Source organism: Lissotriton vulgaris, chromosome 5, assembly GCF_964263255.1.
Source record: "Lissotriton vulgaris chromosome 5, aLisVul1.2, whole genome shotgun sequence".
Classification (NCBI taxonomy): Eukaryota; Metazoa; Chordata; class Amphibia; order Caudata; family Salamandridae; genus Lissotriton; species Lissotriton vulgaris.
Window position 1 is genome coordinate 42592037 of NC_141693.1, and position 22853 is coordinate 42614889.

General features: G+C 42.8%; 1 protein-coding gene across 1 annotated transcript in view; it reads left to right on the top strand.

Moving 5' to 3' along the window:
- The window catches only part of LOC147710083 (E3 ubiquitin-protein ligase TRIM39-like), a 473089-nt gene that overhangs the window by 129244 nt on the left and 320992 nt on the right, over positions 1-22853 (top strand). The window contains exon 3 of the mRNA XM_086920787.1: positions 19263-19295. Coding sequence (XP_086776913.1) covers positions 19263-19295 — 33 coding nt within the window. The remainder of the gene's footprint in view (positions 1-19262; positions 19296-22853) is intronic.

Below are 22853 nucleotides of genomic sequence, written 5' to 3' on the forward strand. Positions count from 1 at the left end.
ACGCCCAGCAGGTCTGGAGCCAGCCCTCGGGGAGGCCAGAGGTGCAATTGAAACTGGCTCCCAGGGGAGGGCAAAAGGTGTGACAACCACCAGTCTCTCGGGGGAGGCCGGAGGTGCCATCGAAACTCCCTGGCTTATCTCACTCGGGGAGCCCTTTACCCCCAGCCGCGATTGGCGTGCCTTGGAGTCTAAGTTTCGCTGCCGCCGGGGTCATGCTAGGCCCAGGGAGTCAGGGGTCTCGGGGAAGGAAAATGGCTGCCGGGCCTTGTGGGGCATACAGGTTCTGAGCGCTCGGAGCCGGGAGCGGGACGGGACATGCAGGGCTGGTCGTTGATTAGGGGGTTTGGGCGTACAGGGAGCAGGGTGACCAGGGGACTCGGGGTGCAGGGCTACGCTAATGGGGTGCTGAGGAATGGGGGGGGAACCACGCCACGAGACCAGGTCCAACCTTACTGTATTCACACTGTCCTTTTGTTTGTAGATGATTTGAATTTCTTGTTGGTATTGGTATTCCTGTAGATACCACTGTTTGAATGTTACCACAATAATACCAACACTAAGACACATTCCTATTTCTTCACAGCCCCATTGAAATGACCAATTTGGGAATAGACATATGATTTTTTCTTTAGTGTTTTAAGCTTGTGTAAGTGTTCAGTGCACATCGCATTGGAGGTTATACCACTCCATTACATCAAGGGATATGCGCCTTCCGCATGGATCTTTGGACGGTGGTGGTGACTTACCTAGTTAGTAAGTCATTCTCAGCAGTGTATCACATCAAACATATAGGCTCATTAATTAAACAGTTTTTTGGATCTTTACACCTTAGAAGCACCTGATGTGTGTATGTAACTGAGAACCAAATTACAATTAATTTCCTGATTTTAATAAGATGATTTCTCTAATAAATGATTTTCTTTAAATTCAACCTTTTTAATGAAGGTTTGTTCTTAACTATTGCAAGCTATTGCCTTGGAAGTCTTAGGTTATATTTCCCTTCTTAAGAACCATTTCTGTTTTGAATTATTGTCTCACCCAGGACACAAGGTTATTGAGTAGCCCCATAATCCTTTCAGTTGGCATAGAGGGCAGAATATTCATTCATGTAGTGGGATAGTGCTTAGATGTTAAGACAATATGACATTGAATAGAATTGTGCTCTGATTTCCTGAGATTGTAACTTTTTTCATCTCAACGCAGTAATTCTGCAGTTTGTTAATTTAATATGCAAAATAAGATATAAAACGTCTTGATTTAGAGGTGAGGCTGAAGAATTTTCTGAAGATGAGATGCTGGTGGGGTGCATTTTTTTCTCTTTTGATTTTGCTGCCCATTTGGGACTTTTTTATATTTAATTTCTCTGTATTGCCCTATTCATTAAGAACCTTCGTGGAATTCACTCTGTATCGCTTAGTTTTTAATTTGTAATAAACCCCTTTAATTATTCTGCTCATCTGGAACTCAGTTATTGAGTGGGCGCTTTTACCTAATTAAATGTATTTTCAGATTTTTCATGGGAGGTGACTTACCCCTGGAACACATTGTCTCATGAACTTCAGGTTTAGGACTAGTTCTGATTCATCCTATTGTTGGCGTTCTCTAATGTAAATTTGGTGTGCCATAATAATGGACTCGCCATACCCGTCCACACTACCTCACATTTTTCTATTTACTTTTCTGTTGTCCCTACCTCCTGTATGTGTTTACATAATCTTTATGTCTAACTCTTTTTCCCACTACTTTATATCTCTTGCTAAACTGTTCTATTTCTGTGTATGTCTATCTCCTCTATGCTGCCCTTCCCATTTCTCTTACTCAGCAGGGTCACAGATGACTGTCTAGCCAGTGAAGTGCACACATACAAAGAGAAGAAGGAGGAAAAGGTTGGTGAAGAGAAATTATGGGAAAGTCATTAGATTAATGGAATAGGGAATATCCTGAGAGCAGTGCTTTGATTTTCAGTGTTTCATTAAGAATGCCAGGAGTGAAGGGGGATGTATTTGTGGTTACAAATACTCAGAATCTAAAACTCCATTTCCAAGCGTTGTGGAATATGTTCTATTTTAGCATCATGCGCTAATTCACGAATCATTTAACAAGTCACCATAAGCATATTGTTTTCTACATAGGGAGTAATAAGCTCGACACTGAATTCCAAATAAAATGTGGTGGTTGCACAAAATATTCTAGATCCAAACAAACAAAAAAAACACATAGCTCTATTTAGTTCAAGATTTAATTGCTACTGTTTGGCTGGCAGACGCAAGGCAGGTCGAGCTTTTGGCTGTTTTGTATATCCCATTTTCTACAGCTTTAAAATATCAATATTATTGGCATCAAAAGAGCTTGAATGAGATAAGAAGAGGCAATATATTCAATGTTGTTAAGAACAGGGTTCCAAAATATTAATTGCCCAGACCCCATAAATCCTTCAGATGTAGCTGGTTATACTGCACCAAAAATGGGCGATAGTGTGGGGTCTCTCTTGATAGAGTAGGGTTGATTCCTCTCGCCCAGGCATGGCTAGCTCACAGCTACACAAGTAGGAGGATGGTTATGTAGAGCAGCAACATCTCTGAAAATAAGACCCTATATTGGCAAACATTCATGCAATGCACAGCAACAAACAGAGTTGCTGCACTGCACTGCATGAACTGAAGATAGTTGGAAAACGATAAATGTACTGAGATACAGCACTCTTCGACTCTCTTCAAGTGCTTGGAAACTTGTGGCTGCCTAGCAACATTGCAGGCCCCCTTGCACCATGGTACAAGGGTGTCTGCATTATGTGCAGGATTTATTTTGTGCAGGAAGGAATACCTTCCTGCAATAAACATGATCCCAATACAATCCAAAGAGACATATTCTTCTTTCATTGCATGATGCAGAATGCATCGCACATAGAAAGAGGAAGTAATGAGGAGAAATAAACATGTTTCTCCTCATTATCCCTTTCTGTGATAGGTGTACCAATTTCACTCAATTCCAGAATTGTAAACTTTAGTGTTAGATCTGATAGGCTTATGGTGGTCTTTCCCACAACTTTTTGCCTGCCTCCATCTATTTTTCTGATCTTGTTATGCTGGTATTAGGACTCTGTGCACTTTAGGACTGCTTGTGCTCTCTCCCCTTAACATGGTAATATTGGCTCCTCCCCAGTTGGCATATTTAATTTATCCATAAGCCCTAGTAATGGGGTACCCCTTGCACCAGAGCCGGTAGATGAAATTATACTAGTGGAACTGCAGCACTAATTGTGCCACCCACATAAGTAAACCTTTAACCATGTATCAGGCCTGCCGCTGCAGAGCCTGTATGTGCAGATTACACTGCCATTTTGGCCCGGCAAAACAAACCTCCTACCAGGCCTAAACCTTCCCTTTTTGTACATGTAATTCACCCCTAAGGTAGGTCCTGTATAACCCATGGAACAGATGGTAATTTTGGCACAGCATGTACTTTTAAGTTGTATATGTCCTGGTAGTCAAAAACTCCCAAAGTCCATTTTAACTCTTTCTAGGCCTATATCTCCCATAGGGTAACATTGTGATTACCTTATTACATTCTATAGGTGTCATTTCCGATTGGGAGGAGATGAGAACCCCAAGTCTAGTGTCTCTGGAATCACAATATAAAATCCCAACTTATGGTGAAGTTAGATTTTAAATTGCAATTCTGAAAATGCCACTTTCTGAAAGTTCAAATGTACATATACTATACCCCCTCGACCATAGATTGATATTTCACTTTGTTTGATGTGTAACCCTTACACGTATCATAGGGCAATTAAGGCATCTGATCTCTTTCTTGAGGTGCTCTTTCCCACTCATCACTCTCTCAAGATTCTGGTCTTTTAGTAGCATCTATATATATATATATATATATATATATATATATATATATATATATATATATATATATATATATATATATATATATATATATATATATATATATATATATATATATATCCCCTATATTATGTCAAATTAAATCTATACAATTAGGAGCAGTGAATGTGCTATGGCAAAGAAGACATTTATTGATTTGTCACTGATTTTTTTTAATAAGGTTATTACATGTATAGAATAGTGTTACAGAAAGAAGAGATATACTCATCTAATGTTTTTACAATTCAGACACATCTTACAACACTTCACTTACATATATTGTGTCTTTACATCTATACCACTTACACATATGCGTCCAACATAAAATTCACAAACAATAGGTTTGGGGATGTATTACACTCCCTCAGACATATAGCATTTAATCTTTTAATGATGTTATTCCCCTCCTGACCACTTATTACAAAATGCCGAAAAGTTTCAACCTTCACAAGGGGCCTCCTTGTTTGCACGAAGCTCTTCCTCCGGGCTGGGTATGTGCTTTGATTGGGACACAGTGTTCCATTTGGACTGATCAGTATGTCTGTCTAATCTTGGAATGCCTAGGCTGCCTCCTCAAGGAGTAATTCGTTCTCTACTTCCTATCTTTGGGCTGTTATCTTCTTTCTGAATTCACTTTGTGTAAATACTGTTTTCTGGGAGTTACTCCTGAATCTTCATTCGCCTAGCTTTTTTGCTTCACCCATCAGTAGAACAGCCAATACATTTCATTTGGTTGTTGAAGGTTCAGGACACACATTGATGCGTTCAATGACACAATCTGCCTATAACAAGACATATTAACGTGAAAGAAAATAGGAATTTAGCTTCGATTTGTAAGAGTAGAAACTAAAACCCTTACAGAATAAAACATGCCTTGGCTGGTTCCTTCCAGTGTGCTCCCTGTGAGCAGAACCACATCTGCTTTATCATTTGTGCTGAAAGTTGTTATCGTCTGTCTTCCTTGACAGATGCAGCTGTGCAGTCTGTGGAGAGGGTGGGACCCACCCTCTCCATGTGTGCCATTGTTGGTGGGGAGACCATACTTTCCTGCCATCTCAACACCCCTGTTAGTGCAGTGGAAATGGAAGTCTACTGGGAACATCAAAACTACCTTGTGCATCTCTATGAAAATGGGACGGAATATGATGTTAACCCAGATGAGCCGTATAAAGGGAGGACAAAAATGATAAAAAAAGACATTGCACAGGGAGGCGTGGCCGTGTCATTGACCAATCTCACCCGCTCCGATGCCGGACGATACATGTGCGCCTTCAGAACTCGGGATATGGACACCTATGCGGAATTTGAGCTATAGGTAGCAGGTCAGTGCCCATGTGGAGTCATTTGTAGTTTTGTAATACTATAGGACTTGAAAATCATATGTACAGAAGAGGATCCATTGATAGAAAAGTGTTGTGCTAATCTTCACATTGGCAAGAATGTCTCTGCCCCCTATGCTCTTGTATTATGTTTTGTCATGGTTTTGTTTTAGTGCAATGTGACAATTCCGAGCAGCCCTCTTGATTCCACCATAAGCTTCCATGGATGTATAGTACTGTGATCTGTGTTAAAGAGTGAATGTGGCACCTCGTATGAACTCATTCTACGTGTGAGAATTGCTCTGGATGGTTCCTTTGAATGGACCAGTTCATGCTTGTTCATTCTTTGTCTATATGTATACATGTATGTGTATATGCGTGTGTGTGGTCATTTTATAGCATAAACATAAGCAGAAGGCAGTAGTTTATTTAGTATTATCCTAGATTCAGTGTGACAGAGACTTATGCCCCCCTTACAATCACTTCCTGCCCATATGGAGTGATTGCTTGTGGTAGGGGCAGGGTTGGACTGGGACAAAAATAGGCCTGGACACCAGAATAAAAGCAGCCTCTGTTAGAAAAAACAGATAGCTAAAAATTGTGAACGTAGCCACGAAGGAGTATGCAGTTCCTATAGGGAAGGGATGTAAATGCCGGAGGCTGGGTTGGTCAACACCCCTGCTCTAAAGTAGAGTCAGGGTCGCTCCCGATATGGGTTGTGGGGCCCTCACACACCTGGTTGAGTGACATGCTTCATCAAAGGGCTTGCTCCTCGTCAGGCTGGCGCTGCAATGCCTGACGGGCAACCCGTGAGGGGCTCTTTGGCGGAGATCTTTTTCCCAAGCCGTATGGGTGAAGTGTGGGTGAGGGGCCTTGTGGTGTGGATGTGATAAGGAAATGTGTGGGAGAATAAAATGAGTCGACATGGTGCTCCAAAATGAGTTTAATCTGCAATCCCATTCATCTCATTGAAACAACATTGTATGCTGGATCTACAAGCGCCCCTTTCCCTTTTTGTACAAAAGCTAAAATAGTGACCCACATTTTGAATCAAGACAATTTAGAACTCTTGTGGATGCGCTTTATGGGTATTTTGCAAGGTATTGGACACTGCATGCATTTGTGTTTGATGAAGACAATGTTTGTGGTAATATTGGGGAAATCAACAGTCAAAACTGCCCCCCCTGGTCATCTGGCCAAGAAACTACAAAAAAATTGTCCCTACTGTAGAGGTGCTTTATGAACTACACTTGACACTACCCGTTGCCCCCTACGTGTGCTGCTTTGTCGTTGCATTGTTACGGAGTGAGTATTTGCTGAACAAGTGCTGTCTGGAGTGCCTTTCTAAGTGACTGAATCTTTCTATTTATTACACCCATATATATAGTATCTCAGCCCCACTTACCTGTCCACGTCCTCTCCCAATCCTTCATCTTCATTTGCCCGTCCATCTCAGCATCTAGACCGTACAGTGCCTTAATCACGCACATGCGTGGTTAAGGCAAGCGTGGTTCCGCGTTTGGGGAAAGGCACATGTGGCTCAGCCTGTGTTGTTACGGCTGTTTCCCTTTAAGGAGGGTTGTGCTTGCTTTAGTATTTTTAAATGTCGCAATGCAGCAGCAGTTGACAAACAGCAGCAAGCAGTTAATGCAGACAGATAGGTGGTATCTGAGCCCCAGAGGGAGTGGCAAGTACCATAGGAAGTTAGTGCTTGGAGGCACAGTGTTTAGGCCACTTGCAGGAGGCAAATTGAGTATTGAGGCCTCTGTGGAATGGGGAAGTGATAGCAGGAGCCAGGAAAGTAATGCCCTGGATAATTCACAGGAGGAGTTCACTCTGCTGCCTGTAAAAAAATGCAATTTTTCATAGTATTTACCCAGTGGAGTAGGTTACAGGCAAAGATGCTTATTGGTCCCATGTCATGGGAGGCCTCTTCTGGCACACTGACATGTTTTTGTCACCTGAACAATATATCTTGGGAATGGCAGTATTGATTTTTAACATGCTAAAAAGTGGACAAGGTCGGAGGTCTCTTTTCTGTACTTGACAGTGCTGTTTCTGCAAAATAAATGTGAAAGCCACAAAAAAAAAGAAGAAAAATCTGGGTGAAAGGAATGGAGCCTGTACCTAAGGCCATTGGGAAGAGGGTTTGGGGGATGAAGGTGTACGACCACTAGGAGCAGGTTGCGGGCAAGTAGGAGCATGACGACCAGAACGTGGACCACCAGGAGGGCTAGGACGGCCAGAGGCATGAGGAACAGGACAAGAAGAACCAGGCCTAATGAGACATAATCTATGAGGACCAGTGTTATCAGTGCCAGAGGTCATCAGGAAGAAAGAGACGATATGGAACAGAACAAGGACAGGAGGCGGTTAACACCTTAAATATTCTCCTTGATTCCCGCGCTTTAAAAAGCTTCAAGTTTAATATAAGAGAATTAGCCCCGCTGTTTCAGCTTTAGATCAGATTGATTTAGTGCAAAAAAATGAAGATAATATGTTCCTAACGTTGATTCAAGTATTTCTAAGTGCATAAAAAGACTTAGTGAAATCACCTTACCTTTCATAAACTGGTATCTCCACCAGATCACACTAGCCAGCCGTTCACATGATAACTTGCTAAGCCAATTTCTTCACTTAGTACATGTACCGGGCCAGACACTTTTTCGATCATGCATTTTCATTTTTTCCACAGGGTTGGATGATCCACTCTCAAATGCTGTGGAAAATTCTATGAAGGCAGCGTGTAGAAGGGGCTCAATATAATGTTGGGCAGATCACCACCGACAGGCCATTGGTGGTGATCCGCCCAACAATCAGGGACGCGGACCAACTGCCTCATTACAGAATATATGTCATTATAATGCATGCGTTAAATCACATGCCATTACAACACGGTCGTTACAACGACCGCGTTGTTACATGGCAAGTCGTTACAATGACTTGCTGTAGGGGGCCTGCTGGATTTAGGAATAGAATAATATACTATTCCTACTCCAGTTTGTACAGCTGGGAAGGTGTTGGATTATAAATCCAACACCTTCTGCCCCCTACAGCAAGTCGTAGTAACAACTTGGGATGCAATTTGATGCGATGTAACAACGCAGTTATTGTAACGACCGCCGTGTAATGGCATTCGATGTAACGCATGCGAAGTAAACAATGACCACTGCTTCCGACAGGATCTACGATCCCGCCGGGGTGACGGTCGTAATCATATTCCCTTAATGGCTGCGGTGCTCAGCAGACACCACCATCGAGATTATGATTACCATTTCCCAGAGCCTTTTCATGGCAGTCCGACTACCAAGAAAAGGTTGTCGAAAATGGTATTTGGGGCCCCCAAACAGGGCTGAAATGTGGCCCTGGGGACACATGTAGTGCCCCCACACACAAACATGCATGTGTGCCATGCACCACATGGTCATTCACCACATGGTGAATGGCACACGGTGCATGGGTGTGAACATATTGTCCTTTGTCCTTGTGACATGTGCTGCAGCCCTTAAGCTGGGCCTCAGCACAAGCCACATTGGAAAAGAACAATTTCTCACCGTAACACCGGCGGTCATACCACAATATGCCTGCATGTCAGGCAATCTTCCGTCCGCCGTGATGTCGGGCTGTGGTCCTGCTGCCCGAAATCATAATCAGGCCTTAGTTTCAGCATAAAGATGCTATCTAGCATGCTGTAATTCTTCCCAAACCCCGCTTGTTTAACAGGGAGCATCTTTGGTCCTCAACCCACACTGAAAGATAACAAAAACATACTGAAATGGCAGTAAGGGATTTATCTGTTGCACCACCTGACTATAAACTAGAGGTTTTTTAGTGAATATGTAATGTAATGATGTCTTGTAAAGCGCATGAATCACCCCACATGGGGTATCTCCACGCTGTAGGCCACTGGACAACCCGTCCTGGCTTTCCCTGTGAGATGGTCCCTACTGGGTATCTCCAAGGTGAAACCAGGCATCCCCGGCGTATGTGGGGGGCCGTTGTGGAGATGAGGCAAGCTAATGCCCAGAGTTGCCGAGTGTGATCCCTGGTTAGAGTAGGCACCGAGGCGAGAATTATCGAGTCCGCTGACCATGGTCCATGACCCTGCCATGTCGGGAATTGAACCCTGGTCCCGGGCCGTCCTCTGCTTTCGGGTCTGCCGCCTCTAACCAGTGAGCCACACCACTCCACAAATGCTGCCCACCTTGCTAGTCCACTGCCACAGGACTAAACAATTATGAACAAACCAAAAAGCACACAGAGAGGCAGCAAGAAAGATACTTATACAATGCTTAAATACATCCAATGAGACACTTGTCCTTCTTTTGATGTGAAAAAAAGTCCTTTTTATTATTGATATATCCTCTTGATAAAAGGATGTACAGATCGACAGCCGATGTTCTTAATAAGTGAAGACCAAAGAAACAGCCAACGCGTTTCGCCCGTAGGCTTCTTCAGGGCTAATATTCAAGGTAAGCACAGCTAGACTGGTTTCCACTTGAGTAACTATTCAAAACATATCTGTTAGTAACAGAAACGATAAGGATGAAACGTGAGATCACAGGGCAGATGCTTTCAGTTTATTATGCCTCAATGGTACTTTCTAAATTCCCGTTAATATTTCACTGTTTAACAAGCGTATCGGCATTTCAGGCATATTTTTGGTTAATACTATGATATGTACCACTCCCGTAGATCCAGTATTACTCAGACCATCCCAATGTGGTCCGTGGTCTCACAATTCATCAGTTTCTCTGTACAAATTTTGTGCGAAAAGATGACCACGTATACTTCTGTCAAATATTTTACTACCGCACCACCTATGGCAATTTGACTGCAATTAGAGGGGCGATTTTGGGACCCTTTTTATGTAAATGAACTAGAATGCTCCAGGCCAGAAAAGGGGAATTATGCTATGGTGGTAGCAGTGTACAACAAAAGGAGTAATAAAAGTAGCCCAAAGTGAGTTCTCTATTTTAATTACGGAGAGGGTAATCTCATGGGGCACCATCTTCTCATCTCCCTTGAGACTCTCAGTCTCCCTATATTAGCCGCATCTCCTTTGTTTGTTGATTCAGGGCCAAATGCTGCTGCGGATATAGGAGGAAACGAGAAGGGCAATAGGCAACTCTACATCATAATTCCATGCATAAAGATCACACATGTAATGTGCCATTCACCTTCCTTAATTGGATTTGGAAAAGATTTTATTCTAGAACCAAAGCAGCTAGAAATGATCTCCCAAAATCTTTCTGTGCTCTTAAGGGAGGCACCTTCTTTTAGCTCAAACCATTTATGATCATACTTCTAAGGAGCAATTTGTAGTCTCTGCCTTCATCTTTTCAGGAGATTAATTAAGACATGAATTGACTTCTCACTAGTCTATGCATCTCCCTATTTAGGTGGCCAAAAGGATTATAATGGGTTCTTTGGGGGAAAACAACGTGTTTGATTTTGGTTTAGCCACCAGGGACTTTTTATAGCTTTCAAATTCAAATAGTGGCTCTCGGTGCAGAAAATGGGACTCTGCAGTTATTGCGATAAAGATTCCTTCACTTTAGCAGTTCGCTTCATATTTCAATGAGTTCTACCATTTGATTTAGCAAATTTGACTGTTGTTTCTTTGAAGAGCCCTACTCCCTTTTGAACTAAATTGATCATAAAGGGGAGTGCTTTAAGATCACCAAGGGATTTATCATTGACATTCATATCACAAATAATACCAAAAGAAGCAAAAGGGACAGCTACATAGTCATTGAGCGGACAGCAAACAGTAGATTGAAGTGTAAAATGTGCAGGAATCTCATTCTCAATTCTTCCATTGAGTATTACGCATGACTTTTTTCATGGTACTTCAAAAGGAGAACACCTCTTTTATGAGTTTTACTATTGGTAGGGACGATTGAAGGGCTAATTTTTATTGCTATGTCTTTGTCCTCACTTGCAAATAACCTAAGGGCATGGGTGGATACTGTGGCATTAAAGTCAGCTACCAATATTATATATTTACATTTCTTTCACTCCCTAATGCCATAGATAAAGGTGACAAATGTGGTTACTGGACATGCACCGAGTCGGTGGGGATATATGGGTTCACCACCATAAGATACTCGTTGGTGTCTTCATGTCCTTGAAGTATATTTTTATGGCAAGGATTACATTCCAATCATGGATGAAATGACTGCAAGTCAATTGTAATTATTGCTCAAAAGACATGCAGCACCACCCCCCTGTATGCCCCCTCTTGGAGGGGATTGTCACACAGTTTACAGCAAAGTACCCTTCTAGCACAAAACAGCTAGTTGACCAAGTTTACTGGGTGCTTGTTGTATCGGCCAGCAGCCTGTTCAGAAACACCATTTTATTACCATCACTCTGGTGTTCTGCTGTATTTCACAAAAGCAGTCTTTAGTTTTGACCATTACTAGGTGTGTTTATTGCTGTTTAACCCCATGTCACTCTTAGAATTAAGAATAACTGCTATACAATAGCGCCTCCCTGTCTCATCTTCTGTAGCCAGAGCTTCCCACCGCCCCTCCTTTCCTGGCAGAGATACACTCCTACCCTCTTTACCACAGACAGCAGCAAAATTGTTAGATTCTCATTTAGCATAGATTACAGTGATGGTGATACTGTGAGGTTTGAAGGCCAAAATGTCTCACCAAGAGTTTTCTGGAGAAGGAGACTCTGCTATCCTCCTCCTAAAGGAATTAAATCGATGACTCGACTGCATAGCATGTCATAACTTCATAGAATTACATTTGATACCCCTTTTGAATTGAAAAATACTCTGGCCCTGCTAGATGCACATGGGTTCTCAATTTGCCTGAGGCAAATAATAATTCTTTGAGCCATCTGCAATTCATCAATATTAGTAAAGCACTCTTAAGATTTCTTGGTCAAGATGCCAATACATTTCAACGAAAAAGGCAAATTCAAAACATTATACAAGATGTTGGCCCCCGCTCAACTATAAAATATATTGTGCGCCAAATTGTAGGAAAATATCTTAACTTGTAGATTCAGGGAGATAGAGGAGACAGCTGGGGGAAGATATCCATTTGGAGAGGCCAGGATATCCTCAGCCTGTTGCCACAATGAATGGCTGGCAGCCTGTTGTGGGGAAGAAACAACCACCCTTTCCAACATTGGAACATTGTCTTTTTTCTTAACTTCCACACCAGCATTGGCATTTAAGTTGAAGCAAAGTTTTTAGCGTTTAGCTTGTTTTCTGCAGATTATACAATGTCCTAAGCTGTTTTATAATGCTCTTGTTTCGTTGTTTTTTGCCCCCTCTATTCTTCAGATTTTTCTTACCGCCCATTTTGTAGACACAGGCGCTTCTTCATTCACAGACATTAGGAAGAGATTGCTCATTTTACCCTTAATAGGGAGAGACGAGGGCCCAATTACTGATTCCATTGACGAAGGCTCTAAGAGACTTTTCAGGGAGAAGAACAGCTCATTCTCCTTCAAAATGTGCTCCAAACTCCCTGAATCGAGAGCTAGACAGAGGTACCCTACTTGAGTTACCATGTTGGACAACTTGTTGTGAGGGAGAGCAAAAGATTCCCTCCCGCTTTCTTTACTTGGAAGTGGGGGGGGCAGGTAGTATTATCCGAAGAAACCCTTATATCCTGGGTCTAGGACTTTAATATGGTCAGGAGAGAATCTAAAATAGGATCTGAATTGCTGACAGATTTTTTCAAGTGAGCCGAATTAGAGGGCAGAATTCTCTCTAAAACCTGTAATGATTCAGAGTACTTTACGGCAGTGGGGCACGAAGAGGTGGTCTGAATCAGAATTCTTTTTTAGCCAGAGGCGCCCAGGACCCACCGCAGCGCGGGAAGGTCAAGAAAACCCAAAGATGGAACTACCCCCCTGACGAGCGCAGGACTCGCAACAATTATTACCAATGGTGAGCGGAATACAAGCTCCGCCACAAGGAACTGACAGCATTCCTATTTTTAATCTTTCCAAATACACACTGGCAGAAGAAGAGTTATCATTACTTATGAAAGGCCTTTCTTTTGTGTCAACAATCCCACCCAACTATATGGATTTACAAACAGAACTAATGAGATTTTTTAGACGCATACGTCTACAAGCCTTCTTTCAGTTGCATCCTACACCAGAAAGGGTCACCAATACTCCTTTTCGTCCACCCTCTATTTTCTCACCCTCTGCAAGTATGATTCCCACAGAAGTGGTCACTTTTGAGAAGATAATTCTGAAGGAATTGCAGAAATTCCAAAACAAGAAAATGTTTATACCCTACAACATTTCTAGGGAAGAGAAAAATGCCATTTCCCAACTTAAAACGAATGATAACCTCATAATTAAAAGTGCGGATAAGGGCGGAGGTATCGTATTGCAAGAAAAAGCCGCATATGTCTCGGAAATAATGCGACAACTTGAGAATAAGGAACACTACAAAAGACTGAGTCACAATCCCAGTAAAGATATACAGAGCCTAATACAAAAAATCACGAAAGAGGGTCTTGAAGCTGGTTTTCTATCGAAAAAAGAGTATAATTTCCTGAATGTAAAATCACCTAGAATTCCGGTAATATACACGTTACCTAAAATTCATAAAGATCAAAAAAAAACTCCAGGCCGCCCTATTGTTTCAGCCTGCGGATCCATTTTGGAACCATTGGGTTCTTACGTAGACTTTTTCATTAAAGATTTTGTCCCTTTCACGCAATGCTATATAAAGGACTCAATGCACATGATTAACATGATCGAGCATCATCCGTACAATCCTATGACTGAAACTCTGGTAACCATGGACATTGAGTCCCTTTACACTAATATTCCTCAGACTACAGCATTGTTAGTGATTAAAAAGATTTTGGACTCACGGCCTCGACCTCATGCTGTACCTAGCATGTTCATTCTTCAACTCCTAGAGATATGCCTTACAAGGAATTTTTTCCTCTTCAATGGCAATTTCTATGAACAGATCAAGGGGACCGCCATGGGCGCAATTTTTGCTCCGAATCTGGCGATTCTGTTTATGGATGAAATAGAGACCAATGTGATCAACAACCCTACCAATCCCTTCTTAGCAGGAGTTAAGTTTTGGCGTAGGTATATCGATGACATTTTCATCATTTGGACTGGAAGTGACGATTGCCTGCGCCAATTCTTACACTGGCTGAACAATAATTGTTTGGGCCTCACTTTTACTATCACCACGGATCATGACTCTATCTCCTTTTTGGACTTGTCCATTTATCACAGTGAAGGTTCCCTATTGACACGTCTCTACCGTAAGCCCACTGAAAAAAACACTCTTCTGGCCTACAACAGTAACCACCCAAGAGCATTACGCGACTCACTCCCATATTCGCAATTTTTGCGAATCAGGCGTAACTGCTCCTGTAAGGAGGACTACTTCCGAGAAGCTACCACCTTGGCAACCAAACTCAAAGATAGGGGGTACCCAAAGAAATTAGTTAAAAACGCTACCAAGCGGGCATGGTATTGCCCCAGGGAAGTCTTACTCACGCCAAAGGAAAAGACTAACTCTAAACGCATTCCTTGCATATCCACCTTTTCACCTATCTCAAATCAACTAAGAAAGAGTATCCTCAAGCATTGGCCAATACTAAATACAGGTGCCCTTTCCATTGAAAAACCTGTATTTGCTTTTAAAAAGAGTAAAAATCTTAGGGATCACCTTGTAAGAGCTGCTCTACCTGCTCCTTTACCATCAGCGACACTTGAAAATGTATGGGGTCTGTCCCCCATTGTTGGGCATGCAAAATGTGGTGGATGCAATAATTGTGACAGCACTATAGAAGGAAAAAGTTTTACCTTTAACAATATCACTATATAATGTCGTTCCTTCTCCAATTGCAACACTTGCAATGTTATTTACTTAATTGTATGCCCCTGTCAGAAAGTGTACATAGGACAGACCAGCCAAAAGGTAAGAATTCGTATTGGACAACACAGGAGCCGCATTCGGTGCGGCACTCTAAATGCACCCTTGGTGGAACATTTTGCAGCTCCAAAACACTCTGACAATGAACTGAAATGGACTGTTTTGAAAGTACTGAGACTCCCTCCAAGAGGCGGCAACATGGGACAATTACTGAATAAAGAAGAGCTGAAGTCCATCATACAGTTCAACTCCATTCAGGATGGCCTCAACAGAACTGAGGACTGGACAAGCCTAATATAAGCTGTTCATTTGTGACCCCTTTCGTTGCATGAGCTTATACAATAATTGTCTGTCTTTAAAATGTAACAATTTTGAAATGTCAGTTTGCTCGAATTTGCATGGCTTCAATTGAATTAGCTCGAGACCATGTGCACTGTGAACCGCTTTGTGGCACCTTCCCTTTCACTCCTCCTGCGCCTAACCATTCCAAAATGGCGCCCACACCGGCACAACTCACTCTCGAGTCGTTCGTTCACCACCACTCTCATGGAGCACGGCGGGCACTCCAGCTCGCTTTTAACTAAATCCCTGTTCTGCGCACCACGCACAGGCACCTTCACTGGTCCACCCAAGTATTTTTGCTTGGATAGTTCACCACTCCAAGATGGCGACCAACATCGGCACTACTGCTGATTCCCAAGTAGTCCGTCCTCACTGTCCACCACTATCTCGACGGAGCATATCAGGCGTCTCTGCATGCAGACGCTAAGCATCCGGCCACTGTGCTGCTGAGACGAGATCCCATTGCGGCCCCTCTACGAGTAAATTAAGGTAAGCCCTTGAAACAACCCTGGCTCCCTTTTAGGATTCAATCGAGTCCGGTATAGCTGTCTATATAATTCATGTGCGCCCTCGGTATTTTTATTGCAGGCTCGCACGGAAAAGGCCCGTATTATCGAGCGCCTTGCGTGGAACAGACCCCCGGTTAGGGTAATTAATTGCCTGCACCAATCACCAATCGCTGCCTCTCGCCCCTCACTCCCAACTATCAACCAATGTCTTTTTGTCCACAGGCTACAACTTTTAAACTGAAGTCCCACATCGAGCCCACGCTCAATACTAGGCTCCATCGGTAATGTTGTTTTTTCTTCACTGCACCTTAGTCGCCACCCTGATACCACTGTAGCAATCGTAACTCTGGATTATAATGCCTCCCTTCTAGGTCACAATCAACTCGACCTTTTTTGCTGGCTTTTATCCTCATTCCGATTCCTCCGAATCGTCACCCGGTAATTATGGGTTTTCAATTCCGATTTTCCTAAATATTATTTATCTGCCACACGTCAATAATGACCTTAACAACTCCATACAGGCATCAACTGTAACCGGAACTGTTTGGCATTTGAAACTGTGTTCATCCACGACTGGCCCACCCAGCCCGGCTCGTGGTAATTACCCATTTCTTACTGGGCTCCCAAATTCACCCCAGGCATCAATCACCACGTTACCTCTTCTCCAAACACTATATTCCCCGCCACTTAGCACCACTGCCACAAAAATGAACGCGGTATGCCTTGTCTCGGTCTTCTGCACCCCAAACACGAGCACATTGAGATCCGTGCCCTTTGGGAACACACAACTGCATGTGCACATGTTGCATTTTGCATGACAAAAACGGTTGTTGACGAGCACTTTAGCCTTTTTGCACTCATTCTGTAAATATTTGGTACAGAAATTTTTCTTTTCTTTCTCTTCCTGTTTATACCCTACAGGCTCACTTGACAAATCAGGCAAAGTCAAATTCATATTCCTGAAGATGATCCCACTATATTATTGGAGATAGGGATCGAAACGTTCGTCGACTGTTTTGCAGTACTGCTTGTTGTATGATTTTTAACTTTCTCGGCAGTTACTGTGGGTTTGTGCTTATTCAAGAACTTCTTGCATTGTATTATAAGCCACCCTGTTCTCCCTGTTTGCCTGTGAATTCTTTGTCTTCTTCTTTTGTATTGTCTCCTCCTGACTTGGTACAGGCTTGTGCCCAGTTATTAATGTGCGAATTGTTTTCGCTTTATTCTGTTTATCCTTACTATTTTGAAAATAAATACTTCTAGGTCCGGCTGGACACTGAAGAAAAAAACTGTCTTTATCTTTAGCCTGTGAAAATCAATCCTCTAGATATCATAAAAAAGCTAGGACCTTTGTAACATAAAAATATATACTTTATGGACTACAGCAGATATAACTCAAATGATAGTAGCAGACGTCTTTCAAGTGGTAAAGAGATTCTCACCGTACTATTAGCGCTGGGATGCTCCTCGGAGTTACTACGCGCTTTACAAAAACCATTAAATAAATTAAAGAGCTGCATCCTAGGCTGCAGGATGTGGCCCACAGGAGTGCTTACCTCACAGGTGATGCAGTTGATATGCAGTGGCGTCTGCTCACGAGAAGCCGCAGTGGGGCGTGGATCGGGGAAAAGGGGAAGGCGGGTAAAAAACAAATGACTTACCTGCCAGCCGTCCATCCGGCCGCCAACTCTCCACCGTCTGCTCCGTCCACTTCCTGGCTTCTTCTGTGGAAACAGAAAGCACCCGAGCTCCCAGGATCCCCATAGCCAATCACAACTCTGCAATGCAGCGTTGTGATTGGTCTGAACGCTGTGCTTCGGTGCTCAGATAGGAAATGAGGGCCTGAGCATGTGCTCCATGCAGGTTGTAATCCAGCCTGCATAGAGAACATGCAAAGAGCGCATAAAAGGCCAGTAAAACATTCTTGTGCCCTTATATAGTGCACCCCACTCCTCCCACTGCTCTGAGAGCAAATTCACCCCACCCCTTACTTAGAGTTCTTATTAGTTTCTTTTTCCTTTTTTTCACTGCCAAAAGCAGTGGGGCAACACTTCACCTCCCTGGCAGAGGAACCGCCACTGATTGATATGCGATGATGCTGGTTAAGGTCACTAACTAGGTCAAGGAGAGTAAAGTCTCCTATGGGAGGTGCTTGTTCCATGATCTCAAGGCTCTTAGAGTTCATGCACGCACCCTCGCCATCGGATAGCTCTTTGAGTAGATATGATTTCTGTAGCCACTCCACACCGCACCGCCGGCTCTGCTTCCCAGTACCAGCATCCACTCAGGTATGAACCTGGCATTACTAAGGTGCCACGTTGCCCAGACGTTAAAAATACCTGTTAAGAAGGCAAAATAAAAGACAAAAAATACAGGAACATTGCCACTGTCATGTAAATCAGTCGTCCCCGCCACATAATTCTAGTGGCCCTGGATATACACTAACAAATATCACTTAGACGTACACTCTACATTTTAGTGGTCCTAGCGTGGCTTCAGTGTATGATTCAACATTATGTTCCTGTAAACTGAATTTCAGCATATACTTTATGTCATCTCTGGTTCTCATTTATTGGCGAGGGGGAGGGGGAGATAAAACTGTGTACATATGAACAACATATCACTATAAGTAAAATCATTTCCCAGAGTGCTGTAAGGTCTTTGTAGGCAGGCAAAGCCCATGGTACTCATAACTACTCTAAAAGGATCGGAACAAAGGCAGATGCCAATGAAAACAAAACAATCCGTTGAATGGGAAATACTACTGAAAATGACTCTTTGCAGTCTTGTAGTTCATGACGTGGTGCTCATTATATCATTAGAGATAACAACCAGCCATATGCAAATCCTTCCTAATGCTTAAACAGCGCCCCTAAACTCCCCAGACACACTTTGACTTTGATGGGTCTATCTGTTGAGGGGCAGCATGATTCTGGGGCACAGCTGCATGGCCAGTATCGGTCACACCAGGACCGCTTGGGAATATGCTGCAGTGATACTTCCAATAGTCCTTTCTTCTGGTTTGCTGTTGGGGAGCTGTGAGCTTTACTCTTGTGAATTGCATTTCAGTGTCTGGTGTCTGTTGTCCATGGTTCTCTTTTAACTGTGGGGAAGAAGAAGGGTAATGATGACTCGTATATGTGTGAATTCAGTGGATGCTCTTAGCGTTCACCGCCAAATGGGGAAAGTGGCCATGCAACTAATGTGAATGTTGTGTTTGAAATGTACCAGTGTGTGCTCACATCTTCATCATGAGATGGAAACATTCCAACGTAGAGTGTGTCTGATATTTCTCTTCTCCCCTCAGGAGCCTCAGCCTGTGACCTGGAGAAGGAAAGAGGTAAATGACATATCAGTGAATTTGAATATTTATGAGCTAAATATGAAATCTGTGGAGATGGGGTCAAGTGTAAGCACATATGTTTCGATATGCTTCCACACTGAAGGAAGGAGTACCTTTTAGAGGTGTTAGAAACTCATTTAGTTTGCTTTTGTGTGAATAAGTGACATTTCATAGGAATCATGCAAGATTATGCATAATTAAATGATGTACAAATTTGCACTAAATGTTAGCACAAAATTATTAATAGCGTAAATTTTTTATGTGAAGGAATCTTTTGTGCAAAAAAAATAGTGCCAAAAAAAGCACCATGAACAACACCCATTGTGTTCTGTTGTTCCTGTGTTTTCATTGTATATTTGAACCTGGAATGGCATAAAAAAAGTGATGGATGGAATGCTTGAATTACTCTCAGGCCCTGGCGATCACTCTGGGCCACATCCCAATCCACCATTTTCCCCCACCATTCCACCTCAGTTTGGACCCACTCATATGTAGATAATCTTGTACCCTCATCCAATCAGAACAGTCCAGGTGAAACTGTGAGGCTAGGACCTCCCTCAACTGGAAAACAAGCGGCCCAGGACCAGTTTTGCCATTATTATGGGTTCGACAGCCAGGTATAGCTTGATTCCAGTAGCACAGAGAGCCCTGGACCCATGTCTGGGCATACCAGTCACACTTAGGGCATCCAAAGCAAAGCTTTGGATGAAAAGCTTGAATTAATTTAAACCACTGGCGATCTCTCTGGGCCGCATCTCAATCTTTCATTTCATGCCCGCCATGTAACTCTCATTTTGTACCCAGCCATTTGCATACTAGTCTTGACTCTGCTTCAAACAGTACAGACAGAACTGCAAGGCCAGTTCCTTCCTGCAGTGGAACTCAGGCAACCCAGGACCGGTTTCACCTTTATTATGGGCTCATCAACCATGAACACCTTGATTTCGGTGACACAGTGAGCACGGAACCTCGTCTGGGCATACCTGTCACACTTAGGTCATCACATAACAAAGTGACGTATGGAAAGCCATGTCCAAATCCATAATTTTTTACCCACCGTGCCACCTGAGGCAAGACCCAAACATGCAAATCAGTCTTGACCCTGCTCCAATCAGAACAGTTCAGTTCCAAGTACCTAGGCAGGACCTCCCTTAACTGGGAAAAAAGCAACCGAGGACTGGTTCTGCCTTTATTATGGGCTTGTCAGCCAGGTATACCTTGATTCCGGTGGCACAGTGAGTACTGGGATCCAAGTTTAGGCACCCCGGTCACACTTAGGGCATCGAAAAACAAAGTGATGGATGGAATGCCTGAATCAATCTCAGCGACTGGTGATCGCTCTGGACTGCATCCCAATCTATTGTTGATCACTTACCATGCCACCTCAGTTTAGACCCAGCCATTTTCAAATTAGTTTTGACCCTGCTCCAATCAGAACAGTCCAATCAGAATAGCGAGGTCTGCACTTGCCATAGGAAGGCGTTCCATGGGTGGAGTGTGGGTGCCTGCGTTGACACAGTAAGATAGCAGGCATGCGTCTTATCTTAGTAGATACGTTGCATTCCTGTCCTCTCCCTGTCACACAACATTGTGCAGTAAGGTGTCTTGCTGTGTTGCGCTGTGTGACTTGTTAGCAAATCTGGCACTAAATACATAAATACATACAGGCTAGGTATATAAAAAGAAACCTAGGTATTATAATCATACAGGTTAGGGATATAAAAAGAAACCTAGGTATTATAATCATACACGCTAGGGATATTAAACAAAGCCCAGTTATTATAATCATACAGGCTAGGGATGTAAAAAGAAACCTAGGTATTTTAATCCTAGAGGCTAGGGATATAAAAAGAAACCTAGGTATTATAATCATACAGGCTAGGGATATAATTGTTACTAGTCCCTCAGGCTACACATACGTAGTTTACAATGTGGGACACACAACTCCTATAGCTTCAAATTTACATTTGTATTCCGCAGTCGAAGCCCACTTCATTCTCATAAAGAAAATTATTATGTAGTGCACATGGCCAAATTGAAGGAGCGCCTTTGGCACCGCAGAAACTAATGATCATATGTCTCCTGTTCCTACACTGAAAGCGATGACAAAAGCAAGTATACCTAATCTTTACACTTTACCTGCAGTGGGCAGTTCACAGTTCACATTCGCAGTACTATACCAAAAATACTGATGGCAATAGCTACCCAAAGAATCTAAAATTACATGCAGCAACACGATATTGCAAACAAACAAATGTTGCCAACAAATAGACCTGCATAGACTCCCCTTGCTGGCTCTGAATAGAAGTTTGGAATAACTTGCCTTGATCATATCATGCCAATCACAGCAGTAAACCAATATGCTAGTTGCTGCTGATTCATGCTCCAGATTCATGTGTTTGACCACAAAGAACTGCTGATGCCTGAGCAGTCATAAAAGACTTGCTATGACTAGTCGCAATTGGCGCACTTCATTCAGACAAATGTCCTGTGTTTGCCGCAAAGGCATTCAGGGGTTCCATCGGCCTAATTCACAAAGCTAAACTTACACTTTTGGAGTAAGATTGTACTTGATCTCAATAGATCTGAGCCGGCAGAGAGAACATGTTTGACCTGTACACTCACTTTTATTGCAAAATGTCCAAGAAGTCAGAACCAACCTATCTATTGTGAAGCATTCCAAATCCACCACTGGTGAAGATAAGGTTTCTAAAGCGGCTGGAGGGTCACTCCCCAAAGTGGAAGTGCTAGCTCAAGAAAAGATCCCTGAAAAAGAAGTTTACATACCATCTTACAGACCACCCTTTCTAGTTCTTGAGGTAAAGACACAAATAGCAACCCTGCTTCGACTGCTTGGTTCAAAGAAAAACAGGAAGGTTCCATCTACCACCTCAAAAAGCATTAAGTGATCGATTCTATTCAGCAGACCCCTCTTGACACCAAAATGTCTTCAGAGTAGAATCTCACAACGTCTCCCTCCCGCCTAGAAAAGAAGCACAGCCCTGTTGAAATTCTGAGTCTCATTCCGGGGACTCCAAATCCTTCTATGTCTCCAGCTTTACTCCAAGTGCCAGTTTCCATGGAGGGCCTTGATGCTGCAATTTCATCAATCCCAATGATTTAATCTACTGCTGTAGTTTATTATGAAAACTATACATGAAACTATCTATGAAATGTTCTATGAAACAATAACACACTCCAATGTGGGCCCAAATAGATTGATTGACTAAGGAGACATTGCCAAAGGACTATCAAAAGTCATTCCTATATTGACTAAATATTACTGTTCTCTGTATGTCTGTTTAATGGTTTGTACATTCAAGTTAAGTGTGTGTATTCATTTGGACATGTCGTCTTTATGTGAAGTGATCATTCTGTTTTCATTTGAAAATGACTTGTTGAGGCATATGGGCTGCAGACCATGATTACACTTTGTTGTTGTCTTGGAAGAGTATTTGTCTGCTGGATGACTCCTCCCTTAGATCGATCGTAGTGCGCATGGGCATCGACCCCATCTTCAGATTGTTTTTTTCCGGCATCGGGCTCTGATGTGTT